This window comes from Brachyistius frenatus, unplaced genomic scaffold (assembly GCF_029030835.1).
Source record: "Brachyistius frenatus isolate BFR_SWC_R1_liver_20210118 unplaced genomic scaffold, ASM2903083v1 Contig_17, whole genome shotgun sequence".
NCBI lineage: Eukaryota > Metazoa > Chordata > Actinopteri > Embiotocidae > Brachyistius > Brachyistius frenatus.
In genome coordinates this window covers 3,945,636-3,968,222 of record NW_027210616.1, presented here as the reverse complement: position 1 = coordinate 3,968,222, position 22,587 = coordinate 3,945,636, and the positions used below count along the sequence as shown (strand labels likewise).

Here is a 22,587-nt window from a genome sequence, read left to right as displayed (position 1 = left end):
CTCCATGTTTTCTGACATTTTATAGACCAGAACCATCAGCAGATTAATAAACAAGGAAAATAAACTGCTACTTGCATGCCGCCCTTCATAAGTATGTCTAAATGTACTTTATGCAGAACAGAAATGTTTCAGCCTCTCAAATTTGATTCCTGGCAGTGTTGTAGGATTGTGAGCAGCCTTATTCTTGTTTGGAAATATAATACAAGGAACATCTTGTCTTGGGTATCCATAATTTCTAAAAACTTACTTATTTAATCAATAATATCCTCGCTTTCATTTAATTATAGGAAGGCAATGAAGGGGTAGATTTTGAAACATCTAATCCAATGAATTTTCTCCAATGAAGTTATAAACCAGAGGACATTAAAGTCAGAGTATTATTTCAGAGCATGATTCGACACAGTTTTTCTCTGCAGTTCATTAAACTAAAGACCAAAGTCAATTATAACTGTGTTCATAGCTTTTTTTTTCTTCTCCCGTGAGCCTTGTCTCCCATCAGTAATGTATGAGTTTGTGTGGAGGCACGCCGACACCAGACTCTCAGTCATTATGGTGTGTTTGGGTTATGACAGGGCACTCACACGCCACATGAGGGTGAGGGTGTCTGTGAGCTATGCGGGGACACAGTATGTTATCTCCCACTGACGTCTCAGGGCAGGCAACGCTGGTGACAATGAGACAGAGACGGAGAAGGGTAACATCTTTCGTAGCCCGTACTTGTGCAATACTGGTTTAAACCAAGTGTCTGTTTCACGAGGTCACAACTAAACAGATGTTATTTTTCCTGGATGATCTTAAGAAAACTGAGATTATGCGATAATATGCAGACATATCATTGCATTACTGCATCAGCAAAGTTAGTTTTCAGTTCAGTTACACTGTGAATGCATCATTTGAGGTTTAAAAGTTCAACTTCACTCACAAATTCGGACCACTGACGTAATGGAAAATATATTCTGACACGGCAGATTAATAATTATCGAATTACATCAATACTGACTCTCCTGTGCAGTTGTTCATTAAAATTGTGTAAAGCTGGATGTTTGAATCTCTTGCCAATGAGAGGAATTAAATTTCACTGTAGATATTACAAAAATTGTAGCAAGTAAGGAATTCATCATTTTCTAAATGTAGTATCTTAAAAAAACAGAACCGAAACATCTGCGGATGAGAAACTAAGCAAACAGGAAGTGATGAAAAATTCTATCTTTTAATAATTTCTCTCCAACGTCCCTCAAGGGAAAAGATTAGGCAGCCAAAAACAGATAAATAACAACAATCTGTAATATCTAAAACTGAGAGGCAAAATGGTAAATGTTGGTTTCGGAGGTTTGAAATGACCGTCAGTGATACACTTTTCTGTATCGCATTATTGCATTCCATTTTTACAGTTTTAATATTATTACAATAGTTGAACCATTAGTATATATCGGTGGCACTGTTCAAGTCATAATATTGAACATTCTGGATTACGAGTTGCCGGGAAATGCAGAAATGATCCGAAGATTAAACAACTGTGAATACAGATCAGACCTGGTAGCACGTTTCGGACACTTTACCTGGAACGTGTTACATTGCAGCATCCTCAATCATCCCCAAACAGACGCAGGCTCAACAGACCTAAGAGGACAAGATGGAGCGTCCTCTTGTGTACAACCGAGGACATTGTTTAACCGGTCAAGTTCCAGAATGACATTGGTGTGAACAAGAGTCTGTCTCATTGTGTCCTTATCAGCTGTCATCCTTCATTACTTCACTGTTATCTGGCAGCCCTACATGCTGCACAACGTTAACACAGGAATGAGGCTGAGGTCGATGAACCATTAGAGGCACTTTAATAGTGCTCATCACGGCTCCTCTGAGGTTTGTAAATCCTTTTGACAGTCACATCACTTCAAATTAGGCACCCACTATAAATGGTTCAACAGTCCTGTGACGTGTAGCACAGCGCGTTCATGTAAAACCACATGTATGACCAGATGACACCCCCAACGTCACACCCGTGCTCTGCAGCTATCAGGATCTCACCTGAGGACAAACACGGGTGCAGGAACGTGTTTAAAAACATCAGAAAAAACTGTTAAATCCTAAAACCTGCTGGCAGTTCAAACTCCCTCATCACAGAGCACAGCTGGAGACTCTCCTATTTGTCCTCTCCATCGTTGTGGATTTTGTATTTCTCCAGGAACTCGGTGTGTTTCTGTCGCAGGAGCTCTGTCTGTTTCTTAAAACCGTTGACCCTGGGAAACCGCAAACGAGATGGCGTCAGTCTCGGCTCAGAATTCATGCACCACAAAACTGAAATATAATTCACAGTCAGCAGCCAAATGTGCCTTTAAAGAGATGACAAAGCACAAATTAATTTGAAGGAGCTCTTGCACTCACCTGGCTCTCTCTTTGGCGTCATTGTACATTTCTGTGATGGTTCGATCTTTCTTGTCCATGAAGTCATTGTGAACTTCCTCCATTTTCCTGAAAGTGTTGGAGAAACACTCGAGTCGACACCATTCAGAGAATAACTTTGCTTAACCTAAAAACTCAGAGCTCAGCGGGTGCTCTGTGTTCTCGGTCGTATTTATGAGTTTGTACAGCTGTTGTAACAGCTCCTCAGATCACAAAGAAGTAAATCTCACAACAAACACAAGTGGCACAGAGTCAGTCTGTGAAAACAAACATAGGGCCACAAGTCGTGAGGATGTGCCAAGACACAAAAGGCACGGAGACGTGTCCGCAAAATTCCTCATTCATCTGGATGTGAAAGAACAGCAAGCAAAACTCACGGGTGCCAAGAGGGGAGTCAGTAAACAATGAGGGTGGACTACATGACAGGATGGCAGCAATGTAAAAAAATACTCTAAATACCCTCTTATATGTGAGGTGATAATATTCACATTGTGAAACATTTGCTTAAAAATGTCCTTCCTGACAAAACAAAGTGCTGAACACTCAGTAAGAATCACCTGTGGTGTGTTTTACCTGAAGAAGACTGCGTGTGTTCCGATGCTGAGAATCATGGTGATGACGCAGGAGGCAACCAGGCGGAAGTTCCTCCTCCTCCTCTTCTGCTGCTCCTCCGCCGTCATCTCCTCAGCCTGAGGCTGACTGAACTGCTCCCAGTAACGAATGTTGTCCTGGGCACCCTTACTGACAACAAAAGGAGACAAAGATTGATTGTGATTGGTGACATCAAACCCAGCGGTGTTTCAGAAGGTACAAACGGACAGAACTGAGGCAGTAATGATGCCTGAGTGACAGTAATTTCAACTGTGATGGACAAGAAAGTCATTTGTAATTCTGAATCTTCCACTGAGCTGTTGAATTTAACTCTCAAAGATTTTCAGTTTTTTTCACAACAAGGAAACCTTGAGATGAATTTGTGTTTTTTTTTTCTGGATATGTAATAATTTAAACTGAATAATTTGAGATTCTGAAGACTGGTTAACAGGCAGGTTTCACAGCAGACTTAGTGAAGCACAGGTGTATTAATGAGGGCTGTATTCCACTCCGAGAAGGTCCTGCTTTTATTCATGCTGGTAAACGGTCATGGTATATTGGGAAACTTAATGGAACTGAGCCATCACCTGTGCTTTCCCTGGTCTATGGTTTAAGCAGAAACACCCTCAAATGCACAGTTTCTAGATTCGAGCACAAAGCTGAACAAAACCTGAAACATCAAACTATGCACCACTCTGTCCAAGCATCATCTAGAAATATAAAGTTACATTTCTACAATAAATTGCAGGGTTACTTTTCCTTCTTTGAGAAAGAACACAGATGCATTCTTCATTAAGGACTACTGCAGTGGTTCGAGATTTCAGTTGTTAAGGCTTCACAAGAAGAGCATAAATATTACAGCAAATAAAAACTGAGCCTGAGGCTGCTTTTTAAATTATCTTCCTGCCTCGGAAGAACATCAGCCAGTTGTCTTTTTCCCACACTGAGTGAAAGAGGAAGGTCAGGTTACGTCAAACAGACTGTGCGAGTCCTCACCTGGCTCCGTAGCTGGTGTGACTGGAGGTAGAGCTGAAGGCCTGACTCCCACTGTGCGGTTGCTGGATTTTGAAGTCGTACGCCTTTCTGCTCAGCTCTTTGCTCAGCACTCGGTACGCCTCGTTCAATTCCACAAACTGGCTGTGCAGCTCCGGGTTTGAAGGGTCGCTATCCGGGTGCAGCTGCATGATGAGGAGAACAGAGTCAGTAATGAAGCCGACTGACCAAACCAACCAATGAAGCAAGACATATTGCGGTGCAGCCACGTGATTATAGGGAGGTGGATACTTCCATCAACGCATGCTTTTTAACTGATTATTTTTGGGTACATTTATGAATTTATTTGACAGTGACAGGGGTGACTGACGGGGAATGACGTGCAGTAAAGGTCTGCCTGGAATTGAACCAGGGAATTGCTGCTCAGGGCACTTTCTGTGTTAAAAAAAAATGCACGCATAGGTATGGTTTGCACACTTTTTTCTCTGGAAGGGGTGAGTTGTCTCAGTTATGCCAGAACTACAGGCTCAATACATAATTAACTACACTGGGAGACACAGCATGATAACAAACAGGAAGTCCTCTGTGGGAAGAGTTAGCACATACAAACTAGGCTGTGAAAGGCTGCCCTCGTGTGGTCAGGCATGTTCGTTAAATGCAGAGTGTGAAATCAAAGGAGGGTGATACCTTCTTAGATTTGTCAAAAAAAGCATTTTTTATTTCCTCCAAGGTGGCCTCAGATTTGACTCCTAGGAGGTCGTAGTGGTTCACAGCTTTTCTGTGGTGAGAAAGCAAAGCACTCAAAGCCAAGCGGGCTTTCAGATCTTTAAAAATACGGAGTACATAAGCACAATAACCGAGTTGTTTTAAGTAAATCAGATTAAATTCAACACACATATATTCACGACATGTACCTGTGCGCGTAGCTCTGGGAGAGCATCCGCAGTCCACTCTTACAGCACCAAAGACAACTCTGACAGAGACGCAGCTGAGCCTCCAACTGCATGATGGGAAGTTTCTGAGGTTCAACACAGAGGAGCTAAGGAGCGAGGACATATGTTAACATCAGCAATGACACAAGGAGTCATTACAGGAGAATCAGAGAAGTTGAAAGTAAAGTTGAAAGTTATACAACGGAGTTCTTCGGGGGGAAATGGTTGGCCATTTTCATATTTATTTTTGAGACTCTTCTGATATCTTTGTCGGTAAAAGATCAGCAAAGAATTAATTATGTTATTTGATAAAGAAGTCAAATTAAGGTTGAGCAAAATCAGGATGCATGTCTCTTTCAAAAAAATTATCAGTAGGGCTGGGCGGTATTTTGATATTTTATTATATTGTGATACAATATCAAACCAGTATCTATATCAGACCAGATATCATCTCAGATTTTGGATATCGTAATATTGGGATAGAGCATAATTGTTGCTTTTTCCTGGTTTTGAAAGCTGCATTACAGTAAAGACATGTAAGTTTCTTTACTTACCAGACTGTTCTAGCTGATATATTTTCAGTCATTACATCCATATTACAGTTTTTTTTTTTAATCAAACATTTAATAGTGTAAATATTTTGTGAAAGAACTAATAGTAATCCCTACAATATCATTGCAAAATAGAGGTATTATTATAAAGTCCTTTTTGTCAAGCCCTAATTCTCAACTTGAACATCTGCAGACATGAATGACAGAACTACAACTATCCGTGACGTAAATGGTGTGGAATATTTGCCATTAATCTACGACTACCAAATGAGCAACGTGTAAAACACGGGAAAACGTTGACCACATATACAGAGGGGTAAGAAAATAAAGATACCACTTAAGTGTTGCAATTATGTTTTGAGATACTGCATTGATTTTTAACTCATAGTTTACATGCAGAGATTGGTGGCAGATAGGAGTTCATTTTGCTTAATGTTTGAACCCCCTGACTGCTCGACAGCAGTGTTGTAACTGACTCCAACAAAACAACTGAACTGAGACAAGAAAAAGCACACACTACAACAATTTTACCATATTTAGGTTTAAAAAAAAAAAAAAAAAAAAAAAAAAATTGAATCATAATTTCTGTAAATATTGTATTTCCCCAGATTCTTCCTAATACACAGTTTAACATGCATAGTTTATAGGAGACAGTCCAATCTGTTGCACGTGTTATTGAATGTTCCTGACCCCGGCACAATTATTGTGTTGTCAACCAAACCATTTTAATCTGCAAACATACTGAGACAAGTAAAGCTTCAAATAAAAGAGATTACCTTTCACAGTGTTCCCATTGAAAACGCAGGTGTCAGCAGCAGCAGCAGCAGCAGACCCCCTCATATCTGTCACCACGTGACTTGAGGACCACAACACAGGACAGGGTGAGCGGAATATATTTTTTTTTAAAGACTAACACATCTATCAGCTGGTACTAGGAGATCTTTCATTAGGCACTTAAACATAAAAAAACAAACAAACAAAAAACAAACCTGTCATTCATTTTAACACCATGTAGCTTTGTTTTTGTGAGTGATTGTGATCCAAGTTATACTTTTAAAATAAACGTGAATTACTTTATCAGCTACGACAGCAGCTACTACAGAGGTGAGTGCTGGGTTTAAGGCGTGTGTTTCTATATGAAATAACCATATTTGTCAAAAGTTTTCCCGAGGACAGACCTCATAAATGTCCCGCAGGAACACTTTGTTCTGCTCACCTGTGCAGACAAGCTAATGCTAGCCGGGGTTAGCTTTAAGTTCTTTTAGCTGTCTAAAAAAAAAATAATAAAAAAAATAAACACGGTCTGATTGAAATAAGGGTGTTCAGTCAAAACCAGTAAACAAACATGAGGCCATACGTCACAATAGAAACGACTTTAAAACCAGCGCTTGGCAGAAGAAAGGTGACATACCAGAATAACTGAGTGTCGTAACAGTACATCTGCGAGTTAAACCGGAAACCAAGAAATGTTACTTTCAAAATAAAGCGGCCATCGTTTTCACAACTACAGGCAGTGATGAAAAGTAACTAAGTGCATGAACATAAGTACATTAACATAAGTACATGAACATAAGTACTGCATTTTAGTATAATTTTGATGTTCTTGTACTTAGTAACTTTCACTCTTTCATTTTTGGCAACTTTATACTTCCACTACATTTCAGAAGATTATTTCTGCAACATTTACTTTATATATTTGTAAGTTTTATGATTTGACACAGTAGATAGTATAACAAGCTTTTAAATACAACACGCTGTTAGATATTAAACCAGTTTTTAATTATTTTTTTTATTGTTGTTGTTTTTAAACATTTCAGTTGTCCATGGGTTGTCAACAGCTCCACCAAATACAGATGTTTTCCCTCTAAACCTCTCACAAACACATTTGTAGATCAGAACTTTGTTTTTTCTTCCTCTCAGTAATCATCTGAAGACCCCTCAGACTTATTTGATGTCTTGGGATATGAAACTGGACACAGTTACACCAGTGACATGCTGCTTGCACACAGACTCCATATTACCATTGCAGTATTAATAAGTTCATGATGTCATACATAATAAAATATCAGTCAGAGGGACCAAACCAGAACATTTACCGTAATATTTTAACTCATTTTGGTGCTGATACTTATGCACATTTACTTCAGTAGGATTTTTAATGTACGCATGACCTTTACTTATGATTATTTGTGATTATTTGAGATAAATTTACTTGGGTAAAAGTATCAATACAGTTAAATACCACTGGTAGGCCTATTTTAGCCTCTTTTCTTGTTAACTGTATATAAAGATCTTTACACAAAGTTTACAGAGCCAACATAATGAGTTATAAAAATGCATTCCTTTTGAATGAATTTTATTACAGTGCTATTCAATATGTTTGTGAATAAACAATGATTGCACTCCAGTTGGCAAAAATGATATTTCTTGCATATTGTATTTCTACAGTGGCAAGTTTTTTGAATTACACTAACTGGGATACTTGCTTTAATTTGTTTTGGCCGGAAGTTGTCAAGTGATTCTGGGTCGCTTGTTGCTTCACAAAATGGACACAACACGCCACTGCAAGTGTCTGTTCTCCCAGGATATAAACCCTATGATGACCTGCAGAGGTGAATACATGTCCTCGTACATACCAGTATTTCCTGTCATAATCAAATACGCACAATAGTTTACATTTTACTCATTAAGATAGTTCCGATATATAGGAGGGCGGCCTGTAGTTCACCCTCTTGGTCACTGGGTGGTGATAATGAGCACATCTGCCGTTAGTAAGAAAAGAAGAAGAAACTATGCTGTACTGTTTTCACCGGCACTTCCACCCGGAAAGGTAAGATAAACAAAGCTTGTTCACGTTTTTAAGTTTAGGAAGTTGTTGTCCTCGGTAAATTAGCACAAAACAAAACACAACAGAAGAGGCGTCGTGTTATTTTATCAGTGCTTTGCACTGCAGGTGATCATTGCTCTTCTCAGGTTCATTGACGTGTCTGAAGTTGTCAATTATTTTGACCACTTACAATCAAACAGTTACAACATTCACGCTATTTCAAGTAAATCGAGTTTAACTTTACAAGCAGAAACAAATCTCTGTCCGATTCGGGGACTGTGTCGGGTAAAACGTCCTGACAAATATCCCTCCATTTGATTTTATTTGACTTCGGCTCTCTCAACAGGATTCAATTCTAGTCTCAGTTTTAGTATTAATACGGAAAAGGACACATGGGGATCAAATAACTGAGGAGATAACTGAATCTCTAATAATAATCCACAGTAAGACATAATGGACCCGGAAGTGTCTGTGTTGCTGCACTGTGCTCACTGGCGTGGGCTGCTGGAGTCTCAAGTAGCAGTGGAGCTTTCTGAAAGGTATTCAAACAGTGTCTACATGCATTACCAGACAGTGACAGGACATCTTATGAATACTGTACTCTACACATTATGTCAAATTAGTGCAACACAGCAGTGGGCAATGGATCAAATGTATTTGTACTGACCTCAAAAGTGTTGTTTGACCTCCTCTTGTCTCAGGTATAACAGGCGGACTGATCCGTCTGTGGAGCATCACATAGACAAGGTGTGGACTGAGCGGGTTTTTAAGGAGCCGTGGCTTTTCAACGGGGCCAAATTCAGGCTGCACTCTTTCTGCTTGGCCCCTACAAATCATCCACCCATCACTAACTCAGGGGACCGGGACAGACGAAGACAGGAGGGTTTGTGCGACACCCACAGGTGTTTAAATCAGAAAACAGAAAAGGGAGAGGGCGTCACTCAACAGACAGCCAGCACATTGTCGCAAACTTCCTCCACTTGTGACTGCAGACTTTCACACTGTCACTCACCTTCACACCCCGGGGCACTCCTCACTCTGAGACTCGGCCTCACCTGCTACAAGGACTACCTGGGAACAAACTGGTCATGTCTAGTGGCAGAGCTCCGTCGGCGTGGAGAGGCGGAGTTCGGCGACCTTCTGGCGCTGCTGGCTCAGCCTCTGGGTGTGGGCGCTGTGCTGTGCACAGATGACGGTCAGGTGGTGCTGATCAGGAGGAGCCAGAGGGTGGCGGAGGCAGGGGGACTCCTGGACATTCCCGGAGGCCACCCAGAGCCCAAGGTGACGTAAGGTGACGTAAGTAAAAGTTAAGACTCTTGTATCCTGAACGTGTTGTTAAAATCATCGCTGCTCTCCTCAGGTGGTGTGTGAGCATCTGGGCGAGGCCGTGTGTGAAGAGCAGATCAGCGTGGTGATGATGCAGCGGCGACCGGAGGCCGTCGTGTCGGAGCTCTTCTCCTCTGTGTGTGCGGAGATCCGAGATGAGGTGAGGTTCTCGGCATATGGCCTTTGGACTTGTTACCTCATGATGCGAGGAGGAGATGATTAAAAAAATTAAGTAAAGAAATGTGAAGTGAAAGTCACCAGAGCAGATCGCATGAGGATGGAGTGTGTTCATCAGTGGTGTTTATGTAGATGAGAGTGGTGTGTAAATGTTGAGAGGTGCATGAAATAAAAGGATTAATGTCACATGAAAACCAAACAGGTTCCCCTCTTGGAAAGAGACATCGATATACATTAAAAGCTCACACTGACCCGCAGTGAAGAAGTCAGTAATGGCAGCAGTCAATAGTCACACACTTCTTTTTTATTAAATGCCTTTATATCTCTGAGGTGCTGCTCAGAGCTGGATGGCAAAATGTCTCGATAGAATAAAAAGCGAGATGCATTTCTCGCTTTTTGTACAAAATAAAAAGCAGTACTTTTCATTCTCACTGATTTATTCATGATTTATTAGCCACTAAATGAACCCAAGTTGTCTGTTTCACTCCTACAGTTTGAATGATGGCTGATTTTTTTTTTTAATTGATCAATTCTTTAGTCTATGAAATGTCAGAAATTGTTGATAAAAAAAAATTTAAATTTAAAAATTTAAAAAAAAAAAGATTCCATTAACAGTAAATTAAAATAGAGAGAAGCAGCAAATATGCACAAGCTGAAACCCAAAAATATTTGGTGATTCTGCCTAATTAATGACTTGAATATCTGGTAGATGTATTAATCATGTACAGATATGTGATGATAATGTACTTTAATGATTGTTGAACAGTATAGCCAAACACAGGTAGGAATTATCGCTGCTGAATTCAAAGAACATGGAAAACAATATTCACTCAACTCGTTTTTGCTCATATTTGTTTAGCAAAGATAGGAGAAGATAAAGCCAAAACGAAAATGTTCTTTATAAAAAATGTTCTGTCCCCAGGTGAATGTTCCTCTGAGCTCCCTCGACCCTCCTGTCCTGATGGGTGTCGCTCTGAATCACACCAGTGCTGGAAGACCAAGTGCTGAGTTCTATGTCAGGTACTTGTTCATATTAATCACGGTCACAAACTGCAGCCCTGTTTGCTTTTATTACTACAATAAGTACGACCAAAAATGACCCACCCCAGCATGTTAATCAGCTAGCCCCAGCCTGTCTATCTCATAATACCACCCCACGCCTCAAGAGGCGATAGTCAGTTACTGCAGTGTTCAGTCTGAGGTCATTCAGTCTAACTTTACAATTTACATCAGCTATTAAAAAAAAAAAAAAAAGGACAACTACTAACTAACAGCAGGGCAAGAATATGACCAAACAACTGAATTTCTGAGAGCCTGACTGAGGAAAGACTCATCTCGTTTTGGATGCTAAAGTGACTCTTTATCGCCTTTTAAGGGACATGGTGGTATTACAAGACGGGACTTAAATCTTACATATTGCACCTTGTAAAGCAGTGTTTCCCTGGAGTCACTACAGGTTACTCAGAAAAAAGAAAGAATCAAAAATCAAAGATTGATTTAATCTGAAATATTGAATAAACTCTGGATTAAGTTTGTCTTGATTGGCTCGATAAAGATGCTCAATGTTGAGTCAGTTCTGTCCGTGTGTCCTCAGCTGCTCACTGACTTCCGATGAAGTAAGAAAGTTGTACTGGAAAGGAGGAGCGGAGGCGCACGAGTCCACAGATGTCGTCTTCCTCAGCAGAACGGTCAGTCGTCTGTTGTGTACAATCAGCTTTCTTGTTTTGTTAGTTGCATCCAGAAAACACCCCAAAAAGATGAAGGTACACAGGTTGTGTTTTTAAAATGACAGGATTCAAAGTAAATATCAAATCACTCCAGAGAGACATTTGTAGCATATAAAAGCCCCATTATCTTATGAAATATCCTGTATATCCATAGGAGGTCTTGCAGCTAGACGGAAGCAGCCCACTGTGGTCGGAGCTGTGTCCTTCAGCGAAAGGAGCCATGCTGCTTTACCAGACGGTGAAACCTGACTGAGAGCCAGACCACAGCGAGCAGGTGACCATAATGTAAAATGGATCCAGATGATCAAATGTGCACAAAACAAACTGATTGACTAAAGTTCGGGGATTTAATTACTTTATGCACTCACTGACCAACACTGGCGTTAAAACTTTGAAAAATACTGTATAGCTTTCATAATTTGTACACTGTATACAAATACAAGTTTAAATGTATTAAAATATTTGGTATAAAAATCCTAAGAAGTGACCATGTTTCTGCCATTGACATTATTTAAAAACACTGATTGTCTTTGAATGGTCAAAGCAGGGAGTGCAGTATAATCTGAAGTCATCAGATCTCTGTAGGATAAAAACCTGCTGATGTGGCTCTTTTTTTTTTTTTAAACTAAATCACATCAGTTGCATTGTAGGCCTTGTACTGACAGATTCTGTTTGTTTCTTCTTGCTTCAGCTTTCTTCACTAGTAACTTTAGTAACCGCTGTAACCAAAGTCTGTGCCGTAGTAGAAGCTCTGGTTCTGATGAGGCCCGTTCCACTGAAATGTAAATGACACACAGGGACGACGGGGTTTGAGAAATCAACTTAAAGTAGCTGTTACTCTGTCACAGTGTATCTGTGGTTTAAATCAACTTTCAGCAGGTTAAAAAGCCGCCAAATGCTAAATTAGACCTGATTGCTCAAAAGAAGCTCATGTTGACCTGAACCACAGGATATATAATGAAGAAGAGATTGTAATTAACCTCATTAATCTATATGTCAATCAACAGATAATAATGCTGGTGTGTAGCCTCCCATTGTGTTTTCTTAGTGATATCTACACAACACGTGAGTTAAAGGACTATTTTAATCATACACCTCTGTTGATTTAACAGTAGAAAATCTGAGCACAAAGTAAGGCGCAGGATTTAAAGTGGTTGAACTCAATCTATTAATTGATCATAGGTGTGTTTTGAGTGTAAAGGTGTTGTCTCCTATTCCTTTTCAAAGCTTCTTGAGTATGTTGCTTGGCACTCACATATCTCGGGTGCTGGCTCCATGGCTGTGTGTTGACTCTTGCGTTGTTCCACCCTACAAAGACCAAAATAACATCATCTCGCATTTTAAAATAGAAAGTCAGCCACAATACTATCCATCATTTCTCACACTGACCATTAAGCCCAGTCCAGAGGTTCCTGTGGGGGGGTGGAGGGCCATGAGGGTGGGCTCTTTTCTTATAAAGTCTGGGATTTTTCTTGGGGACGGGGGGCAGCAGCCTGCGAGCCTCATCTTTGTAGACCTGCAGGAGCGTTTGTGCCTGATCCTGAGGCAGCTCGACGTACTGTAGCTCCTCCAGCAGGTCAGCTTGCTGCTCTGGAAGACTACAGCTCACTGCAGAGTAGAAAGGACATCCAAGTTGTAGATGCTTTACAGAAATAGAAGCTTTATCAGAGGTTCTTTCATATACTGGTTTAAGACCTCTACATGGCTGCCCACTGCTGTATATTTTTTATTGATTACAATAGAATAATAATAAAATAATGAGGGTTCCCTGAGTTAATACTTAGGATGTTTTCAATTCAATGAATACAGATTATTACCCGTTTCATGATCATACCAGCTAATGTAGGGAAATATGGAAAATCAGAATTAACCATGATTTATTCATTATTTTATCAGTTTTTTTCAGTACTTGACACAAGTATATAACAAAAATTCATAATGGTATAACAAATGATATTATCATGACCTATACCAGGTTTGGTGGCTAAAAATTGAAAACTCAATTAACTTAAATCTTTGCTAAAATCAAAACTAACTCATTAAGCCTCCTTTATGCTGCAGGCAGCAGTAATGACAGTGCGGTCTGTTACATTGCAGGTGTGTCATGTGTCCTGCAATCAAAAACAGAAACCTCTTATAACCAACATTTTTTACTGATAGCTGGCAAAAAGGAAATATTAGTGTAAAAAGGACCTTTTTACCGTGAACGGCCTTTGGTGGAAATTATTTCAATGCTTTTTAAGGCCTTTTCAGTGTAATTATTACATAAATGCATGTCTGCTAAACTGCTCACTTAAACCAACATAAACAAGTAACTAAGTGTCTCCTCTCGTTTCTCTCCTCTCTTTGAAGAGTTGTTAAATGACTCCCACACAGAGAGAATGAATGGCGGTCCAACGTGAATATTTTCATAAATTGGCACTAAAGCATCCTCATTCGGTTCGATCATGTGTTCCCTTTGAAATGTGACCAAGTCAGACCTTGGAGTTTCAGCAGGGCCGTCTCAGGGATGTGCTCCCCGTCTCTCTGGTGCAGCGCCAGTCGTCTCTTCCACTCGTCTGCTGAGGGGAAGACCACCGCCGCCGCCCGCCTGAAGCCTGTGAACAGCTGCAGCTTGTGACGGCGAGCAGAGAAGAGGATGTTGCACTGGAGACACAGAGAGAGAGAGAGAGAGAGATCTTAACTGTGGAGTTAAGAGTGCAAGTTCTGACCTGCTACTGTCCTCTCAAAGCTTGTTGCAGTGATTAAGTGGCTAATTAACTGCACATACTGTACATGTGACGGTTAAAGTCTACGATTCATATATCATTATTCAATAGCCCGTTAATTCTAATACACATGAAGTAGACAAATAATTTCTTAAAAGAAAATCTCTCAGTTGTTAAACACTCTCAAACTGGGCTTTGAAATTAAATAAATACATGCAGGTGAGTTTCATAAGTGGACAATGAGACGCGGTTCTGAGAGTTAAATAACAACACGTCTGTTAGTGAAGCGTTACCTGGTCGAGGATGTAGTTTCCAGGAGTCTCAGCGGCCAGCTTGATCAATTCAGTCAGACACTGAGAGGCCTGCCGCAGCCTGCTGTCCCTCTGTCCACCACTCTACACACACACACACACACACACACACACACACACACAAACACGCACGGGTCAGGAGTGGTTCATCATCTTCGAATGTGAACATAAAACCTGAGCGTGAAGCCTGGAGGTTTGACTGACAATCATACATGCGAGCAGCTCCTCTGTTCCCAGCAGCTTGTACTGTTTCTCTGGATGCTGCTGTGTGTGAGTCCTGGCCCAGAGGCTCTTCCCAGAACCAGGAAGACCCACCATCAGCACCACCTGGTGGGTCGGAGAGAAAGATGAAACGTTACAACCAAACCAGGTGTTTGTCTCAGCAGCGTCGCTGTGAGGATGTCGGTCTGACAATCAGTCACTGCACCACTAAGGGTCCGGGCTGAATTATCGATTAAACAAAATGCCACAAAGCTTTGTACAAACGTTCATGATTCCCAGAGGATGGATCCGAATGACTTTGGCGATTCCCTAAATTTTCCTGTATCGCCACGATGACGTTGACATTTGTCGCCTTCACTGAAATATCTCAAGAGCTATCACGGCCATTGAATTTGGCGTCTCACCTCACACTCTGCTCTGGAGGTAGGAGAGGATGAGGAGCAAACCCTTTGCACGGCAGGGAGAGCTGCTAGCGGTGTAAAACTTGGAGGGCCAGGGTGCCAGGGAGGAGCTGTGGGGTCCAGGAGCAATCTGACTGAACAGCTCTTACAGAGGACGTGAGGGAACAGGACGCGACCCAGCAGCACCGAGGCGCCCCGGGAGAAGGCCACACCCATGAAACGACCGTTCTTATGGAAAGAGAGCTCAACAGCACCATCTGCGGAGAAAGACTGTGCAGGTGCAGACACAACCAACAAACATTAAATAAAACTCACTCCAGCTTCGTCACAACTGGATCTCGGAGAATATAAAGAAAGAAAAAGTGTTACTCACTGCATAGCAGCCGATGATGTCCCCCTCAGAGAAAGGTTCTCCAAACTCCTCTTCCTTTCCACCTGACACTTTTTTACCACACCCGTCATATGCAAAAGAGAGTTCATCCTCACCTGGTATCGAAACCAAAGAGAAAATAGAAGCAATGTGCAACAGGAATAAAAACACCTCCAGAAAATAACTTATTGTGGGGGAAAGGATTAAATGAAGCTAATTCTTACCCAGCAGTAGAGAGCTGTCAGCCACCGACCAGCCGACTCTCAGACCGTATGGCTCCCTGGCTTCTTGGTCTTCTGGCCGAGTGGTCAATAACTTCCTCTCCAGCCTAACCTCAAAGCCCACCCTGCCCCCCTGCGCCCCGTGGGTGAGCCTACAGCCGGACCACAGCATGGGGAACCGAGCCCAGAACCGCGGCTGCCCGCAGGATCCATCCGGATCCACCTCAAAGTGGAGGTGACAGCCATCTGTGCCAAGTAAAATCAAGGATTCAGGATGACTCTGCACAGCTCCGATGAACATTGTAAAGTAAGAAACTGAATCTTCTGGATCAAAACTGACAACAGCTGTAACTAAATGTTTTTTTGTGCGCCGATGGTTTGTGAGACAAAGACTCACATGGATCTAATCTGACTCGGTCTTTATCTTGCTCCCCTGCCTCCTCCTCCCTTTCCAGCGGGGGCTGCGGTGATTTGGCTCTGATTGAGAAAAGAGACACAAACTGCTTAACTGTCATCAAAAACATAAAAGCTTCTCCGATTCTGTAAGAATCACACAATATTATACAGTTTGAAGATGCTTGCAATCTGCAGTGTTTGTCAATAGTAAATCTGATCATAATCCGAATTATTTGCTGGTGTTCACAAACAATGATGCAGATCAACTTTCAGCAGCAGCAGTTTGAGAATGACAACACGATCCAATTCTGTATTTTCAACTTTAACACTAAGGCTTTTTGGTGTATGTTTACTGTGTATAAATGGTGCCTTTAAGCTTCTAAAGATATATGAAAATGATCTTGCTAGACTTGCTGGGAACTAATTCACTGTAATTTTACAGATAAAAACCTGATTGCTGTCAAGTGTTATTCAGTCTCTAATAAACCAGTAGTAGTAGTTCCTTCATCCTTTGACTAATGCTCAGAGAAAATGAAGACCTAAAAACTTTGACAAAATATGTTATGAAAGGTCACAGTGACAAATCCACACTGTAATTACAGGATAATAAATTGTTAAAATATACTCAAATCTTAAGACTGATGACTTTCTTAGATGTCATTATTAATGACATGTTTGCTTGTGGTTTATTTATTAGTTTTCACTCAACCTGAAGTCTTTAAACGACCCCATTCTCTCTACGTGTGTTTCTTTGCAATGCTATTAACAAGGATTTTACCTTTTGTATCGTATCTCCTCTTTGAACTCGTAGAAAGCTCTTCCTCTGCCCATGTCCTCTGACGACAGAGCCCTGCTGTCCTCTCCGGGACCCTCTGCGTGTCTCAGCTGTCCTCCCTCGGCCTGGCAGGCACTTACTGGAACAAACTCAGACTCCGGCCGGAGAGCTGGCGGACCGGGATCGGTCTCCGTCTGTGTGCCAGTGTCGGTGTACTTACTAACAGCAGCTTCTGTCGGTCGCGATGAGGACGGAAGGTAGGCGTCCTTCGGTACCGAAGGTGTCGGCGAAGTGTCACGTCGTAGTTGTCCAGTCTCACTTTGTTCTGCCTGAGATGCAGACAGCAGCCTGTCCACCAGCTCAGCCTTCAGCCCCCTGCTGTCCAACCCCAGCTCTTTAAGTCTGGACCGCAGCTCAGCCACTTTGAACTTTTTAACGTCCGCTAGCTTCATTGTTACCGCGTGAGTATGATGAGTCGTCTTCTTGTTGTAAAGGTGGCCTATTAAAAGTAAATCAATAAAATAAAGGCCGATACTAAGTAAACCGCAGGAGCGCTGGTTTGGCTCAAAACAACTATTCAATATGGTGCCCTGGATTCTGATTGGCTCTTTACTTCTTCTTCATTCTAATTCGTGGCAGATTAGACACGTGCGCGAGTTTTTAGTGTCACCTACCGATAAGAAATATCACTGCACTCGGATGATCTACATTTGTTTTTAAAACCTTCGTTGAATTATTGAAACATATCGAAGTGATTTGTATTCGCAAAAGAAGAAAAATGGAGACCCTGTGTTTTAAATAGATGAAAGGTTTTAATAGGTAAAGGTTAGTCCCCTGTTCAGCTGATCTAAAATACAAATCAACAAATTTATTTATAGAATATTTCAAGATTAAAAAGTGTTAAGGACCTGCATACACCCTGCTAATCATGTTCTTATGTATCCTTGTAAAACAAGGTATTTAACATTTATTTCAATTTATTAATTTCACATGCCAGTCTCCCAAATGTTTTGAAATGTGGCTGCCATCAAATTAAAAAAGGCATGTTTCCTAAAACAACAACATTTTAATGTTGTCTTTGGTCAATCAGTCAACCAATAAATAATAATAATACAATAATAATAATAAAAAAGTAAGTTTAGCACCACTGATAAATGTTTTCACAACTTTCTGCCAATTAAGACCTAAATATTAATCAATGAAATAATCGATTATAAAAATATTTTTTGTTAGCATGTTTAATTCAGGCTTAAAACAGGACAACATTATCAGTTCATATCATATCAACAAAGTACATCCATGTACAAAGATGTTCTTTGTTTGTTATGCGTGAGTCACGACAGCCTTCTTTCATAACAGGAAGATTTTTATTTGAAAACAAGACAAATGCAAAAACATGGATATGAATAAGCACAAACGGGTAGAGTAGGTAAAAATCAGGACTGTCAGTTAAAAACATGTCATATATTACAGTTGGTTTGACACAACAACGCTGTCTCGTCTCTCTTTACTTCAGATTTTCTACTCCGCTGTTAAGTGTGTCATCACGACTGCTTGGAATCAGTGTTAACAGGAAAAAGTTTGGTATCAACTTTAAGTCATTTGTTTTAAACATTCAGCAAAGTTAATAACTTCTTCCCTCTTCACTGACCCCACTGGGCTCCGCACAAATTTCTCTCAGCATGAAAACTATCACAAATCAGTAAAAGTCTTTAATTAAACTCAGCATGAATCATTTGAGAGGATTTGACTGCTTCACTGACACCCTGAGTGCAGCTGCATCCGCACAAACAGTATCATAATAAAAAATCATCACCAGAGGAGAGAAGATCAGCGTGCTGGTTTTTCTGTTACACGAAAGGACTTTCAGGTCATGTTCACACAGTGAGCCTGGTTCACGAAAATGGTGGCTCAGTCACACTCTCACCACATGCTTCATAATAAAAAGCATCTCAGTGCTACATCTGAATATTACACTCAGAACAAAACTAATTCTCCCTGATGAGGACACGACTGTGCAAAATGTCCAGCAGAAATGTAAACAACATGCATCTTAAAAAGATATTCACAACAGGCTCTGAGAAAAAACACCATCTGGCTGCTCGCCGTGGCCTCAGTGACGTGAATAAACTATTATGCTCTAACTGTAAATAACACTGAATGCGTCTGTCGTCGCATGTTCACATGACTGTTTATCACGGAGCATTCAGGTTCGACACCAACTAAAAACCATTAACTTCACGCTATGTTCTCTCTTTCAGCTTCGCTTTTGGGCCTTTGGGATATTTCTAGTTATAAAGCTGTCCTGGACAAACTGAGTTCACACAGTTTATCTTCCAATCATAACCTTTGATCACAGGACATGCATGAGATGGGAAAGAAAGCGTTGATGTTTGCTGCTTTACACACTCTAGTTTGACGAGGGAAAAAGAATTACAGAACATGTAAACTCTGCGGTAAATGGTTCTTTTACAAATTGTTTCTTTATATTTTGTTCATTTTAGCTTTCATAAATCTGACAAGTCAAATGAATTAATTCTCTTTGAAAATTCATAAACTGTCACCTACTTTTAAGTAATCTTTTATTTGCTTGCCCGATGCTGCCATCCTGGATTTATCCACCTTTAAAAAGAGGTTGCAAACCTCAGTGGCATTATTCTGGTATCATTCCAGGACAAATGGCCTTTAAACTAGCTTCTTCTGTTGTATTGGAAACTGCACTAATGTAATGTATTCCTGTTAATAGCAGATTTAATTAATGGCCTGTGTTGGGAGATATCGATACCGTCACAATTTCCTGATATCTCCACCTCTGAATTTCAGCTCGGCTTTTCTCCAACTTGGTTGCCCATAGTTATGCTCTTAATGATCAGAGAATCATTTCCAACTATCAGGACAGAAAATTGAGTCACAACTTGGAAAAGTAATTCAAAATCAGTTTTTCTCTACTGTGCAGTGGGCTGAATAATTTTCAATCCAAATGGTCAGAAGAGTCTTTGAGGACTGTTGAAAAATCTTCACACAGCAGCACGTGGACTTCTATTTTTTTTTTTTTTTTTTTAATTGACTGAAATATGATATTGTATTGTGAGTGATGTTGGTTCTTCTCATACATCAGCCATTATATAATATTTATCAAATATAATATTTGAACAGATCAGCCAATAGAAAAAATGTCATCAAAGTGTTATGACCTGTTTTACGGTTATAACTTGTCGAAGCTCCCTGAAACCTGAACATATCTTTGGCATTTCTGCACTGCAGTGTCTGTTTAGTGGTTGATATATAGTACTGCCTGGTTCTGTTATATAAGAGGATGACTTGCATTAAAATAAAAAAGGAAGAAGTGCAGAGAAGACATTATCAGTCTTGACATTGAACAAACTGAGGTTTAAATTCAGTATCGCTCCCTTGTACGCTCTCGGTTAGACTAAGATGGTGGGTGTTGCTGGAGGATGCGGGGGTGATGGGGAGCCGCTGTCAGATGGACTGTGTCCCAGCAGCAGCTCTTTCTCTCTGGGCATACAAGGCCCGCTGATGTGTTGGCTGTGAGAGTGATAGAGCCGCAGGAAAGCCAGGACGGACTGAGCCAACCACAGAGCCGTCACACACCACAGAGATGCCTGTGGACACAGGGTGGGGCATGAAGCCTACAGTCTCACTTAAACCTGAAAATTAGTTACAGAAGCTGGAGGCTAAACTGGGCGTGTAGGAACATGTAAAATAAACCAGCGTGTCGGTCAATAACTAAACAAAAAGCACCGACATTGTCTGAACTCTTTATCCATTACGTGTGACTACTTTGTTATTAACTGTTGTCACTTTGGCTATCCATCGTGCCCAATGTGAATGTATGTTTGAGCGCTCTTACCTGCGCCAGACTGAGCTCTGTGTAGAAAGACGAAGTCTCCACGTCCAGGTAAAGTGGAAGAGACTGGGACTCTGCACAGCTGAACACAAACAAATATGAAGGGATGAGATGGATAACTACACACTACTCAAATACAGACAAAATTACAGATACTTAAATTACTAATCTATTTCAAAACGCACGACCCTCACATCCAAACTGCTCTCGAAAAGTCAGCCTGAGGCTCATGTGGAGCTTCAGCAGTCTCACTGAGCAGAAAGAATTTATCTTTCAAAGCTACAGTCTGTTAAGTACAAACGTTTTGATTCCTCAGATAGGAGTTGTAACAGAACAGTAACATGCAGGACAGTGTACTCTCAGACGATGTACCTGTACGGCCGTGTGTTGTCATTGGTTACGGTGTCGCACCAGGAGCTGAGTCCCAGGGAGAAGATGGAAGAGGCCCCTCCAGACAGGAAGAGCACACACACACTCAGCAGGACCGTGAGGAAGGACGAAAACAAGGTGCTGAAACGCACACAACAGGCAGCCATCAGACACGTAGCACTTTAAAAACATCGAGCTGAAGCTGAAAAATGTAGATTATGGTCTGTTAGTTAACCGACCATAATATTAAAACAGCAGCTATTCTGATAATATATTGATCATTTGATGTTTTTCAAGCAAAAGTGACAAACATCTTACTGCTCTTGCTTTAAAATAATTACGATAGTAACTGTAGTGATTTATAATAAGTGATTTAACAATAAGGCCTCCCTGTTATAAATTATATTACATAACCAGTTATACGTTATAAAAAAAATTAATTACAAAAAAATGAACAGAAACAGACAAATTAGACAATAAAGGCTGCTGTTGTTACCATATATGACAGCTAATTTAATATTAAGTCACATAAAATGAGCTATTTGAGGACCTCACCTCTGAAAAATATGAATATGCACTTCACTTTCACATTTCATCTTTAATTCGTCGACAAATTAATGACTGGAGCTCTAATGCTCATTAAAACTGCGATGTAGAAAATACCACAATTCCGTTTTTTTTTTTTATTTCAGCCGGGTGTTTACATGTTTGCATACAGTTTTAGTTCACTTTAGGTATTATTATAGACATATTACTTATATATTGCCGCATGCATGTAGATGTGCATTTACTAGGATGAGATATATTTTGGATACAGCAACGTATTTGCAGTTTATGTATCATTAAATAACTACTGCAGCTGAAACTGCTCGGATACCACAACCTCACTGCAAAGCGCTGCAAATACTGCTGCAACAGTAAACAACATTTAGGTCAGTGATAACATGCGTGTCGCTCACTCGTCATGCCGTCCGTGCAGATAGAAGAGGTATCTCCAGCCCTGCGCTGCTCCGTACAGGACCGTGAAAATACCAACAAATGTGGCGAACTGGCAGGCAGCCGGCGGGCCCCACTGCTGCACCACCAGGTGAGACACGTCCCCGGGTTGTCCCGTCAAGTCGGCCCGGTCCTCGGTCCTCCAGTAGCCGTGGGAGAAGAGGGCGCAGCGGCCTTTGAAAGCGGAGCCGTTGAGGGCCATCGGGACAACCACCAGCAAGCCCGCCACGATCGACAGGGCGTGAGCCGCGCAGTGGAAGAGCAACAGCCGCCGGTCCAACTCCATGTTTGACCACCTGCAACGACTAAACTGAGCGAGTACTCAAAAATAAAAAGGGGTACCTGCACATCCCCGTGTGTTTGCCGTGTAACGGTCCCCCCGGTGGTGCTGGGTATTTAAAGATGTCGGGCGGGGACGGAACA

The 22,587-nt window shown here is 41.1% G+C and overlaps 4 protein-coding genes across 7 annotated transcripts; 1 reads left to right on the top strand and 3 right to left on the bottom strand.

Moving 5' to 3' along the window:
* Positions 1-1,191: 1,191 nt before the first annotated feature.
* Positions 1,192-6,923, bottom strand: dnajc4 (DnaJ (Hsp40) homolog, subfamily C, member 4). 3 transcript variants are annotated; one of them, XM_069694421.1, is made up of 8 exons: positions 6,882-6,923; positions 6,247-6,326; positions 4,902-5,026; positions 4,675-4,765; positions 3,991-4,172; positions 2,977-3,144; positions 2,386-2,472; positions 1,192-2,240 (listed from the first exon to the last, which is right to left on the bottom strand). In XM_069694421.1, exons 3-8 carry the CDS (start codon positions 4,991-4,993, stop codon positions 2,144-2,146), a joined length of 717 nt encoding a protein of 238 aa, XP_069550522.1. In that variant the 5' UTR covers positions 4,994-5,026; positions 6,247-6,326; positions 6,882-6,923; the 3' UTR covers positions 1,192-2,143. The 3 variants fall into 3 exon arrangements, with proteins under 3 accessions (XP_069550522.1, XP_069550525.1, XP_069550523.1); XM_069694424.1 differs by lacking the exon at positions 6,882-6,923 and adding an exon at positions 6,687-6,872; XM_069694422.1 differs by lacking the exon at positions 6,882-6,923 and having other exon boundaries at positions 6,247-6,872.
* A 1,156-nt stretch (positions 6,924-8,079) lies between these two features.
* Positions 8,080-12,014, top strand: nudt22 (nudix (nucleoside diphosphate linked moiety X)-type motif 22). 2 transcript variants are annotated; one of them, XM_069694418.1, is made up of 7 exons: positions 8,083-8,300; positions 8,742-8,836; positions 8,999-9,578; positions 9,658-9,783; positions 10,723-10,820; positions 11,395-11,488; positions 11,682-12,014. In XM_069694418.1, the coding sequence occupies exons 2-7, from the start codon at positions 8,751-8,753 to the stop codon at positions 11,778-11,780; spliced, it is 1,083 nt and encodes a 360-aa protein (XP_069550519.1). In that variant the 5' UTR covers positions 8,083-8,300; positions 8,742-8,750; the 3' UTR covers positions 11,781-12,014. The 2 variants fall into 2 exon arrangements, with proteins under 2 accessions (XP_069550520.1, XP_069550519.1); XM_069694419.1 differs by lacking the exon at positions 8,742-8,836 and having other exon boundaries at positions 8,080-8,300.
* Positions 12,015-12,103: 89 nt separating this feature from the next.
* On the bottom strand, positions 12,104-17,505 carry LOC138618587 (heterogeneous nuclear ribonucleoprotein U-like protein 2). Its single transcript, XM_069694417.1, has 11 exons — positions 16,935-17,505; positions 16,158-16,237; positions 15,764-16,006; positions 15,543-15,655; positions 15,173-15,439; positions 14,751-14,873; positions 14,529-14,630; positions 14,008-14,173; positions 12,917-13,135; positions 12,783-12,835; positions 12,104-12,302 (listed from the first exon to the last, which is right to left on the bottom strand). The coding sequence occupies exons 1-11, from the start codon at positions 17,381-17,383 to the stop codon at positions 12,237-12,239; spliced, it is 1,881 nt and encodes a 626-aa protein (XP_069550518.1). The 5' UTR covers positions 17,384-17,505; the 3' UTR covers positions 12,104-12,236.
* Positions 17,506-18,276: 771 nt separating this feature from the next.
* On the bottom strand, positions 18,277-22,587 carry LOC138618589 (transmembrane protein 179). The gene is made up of 4 exons (XM_069694420.1): positions 22,128-22,587; positions 21,172-21,309; positions 20,803-20,881; positions 18,277-20,554 (listed from the first exon to the last, which is right to left on the bottom strand). Exons 1-4 carry the CDS (start codon positions 22,448-22,450, stop codon positions 20,357-20,359), a joined length of 738 nt encoding a protein of 245 aa, XP_069550521.1. The 5' UTR covers positions 22,451-22,587; the 3' UTR covers positions 18,277-20,356.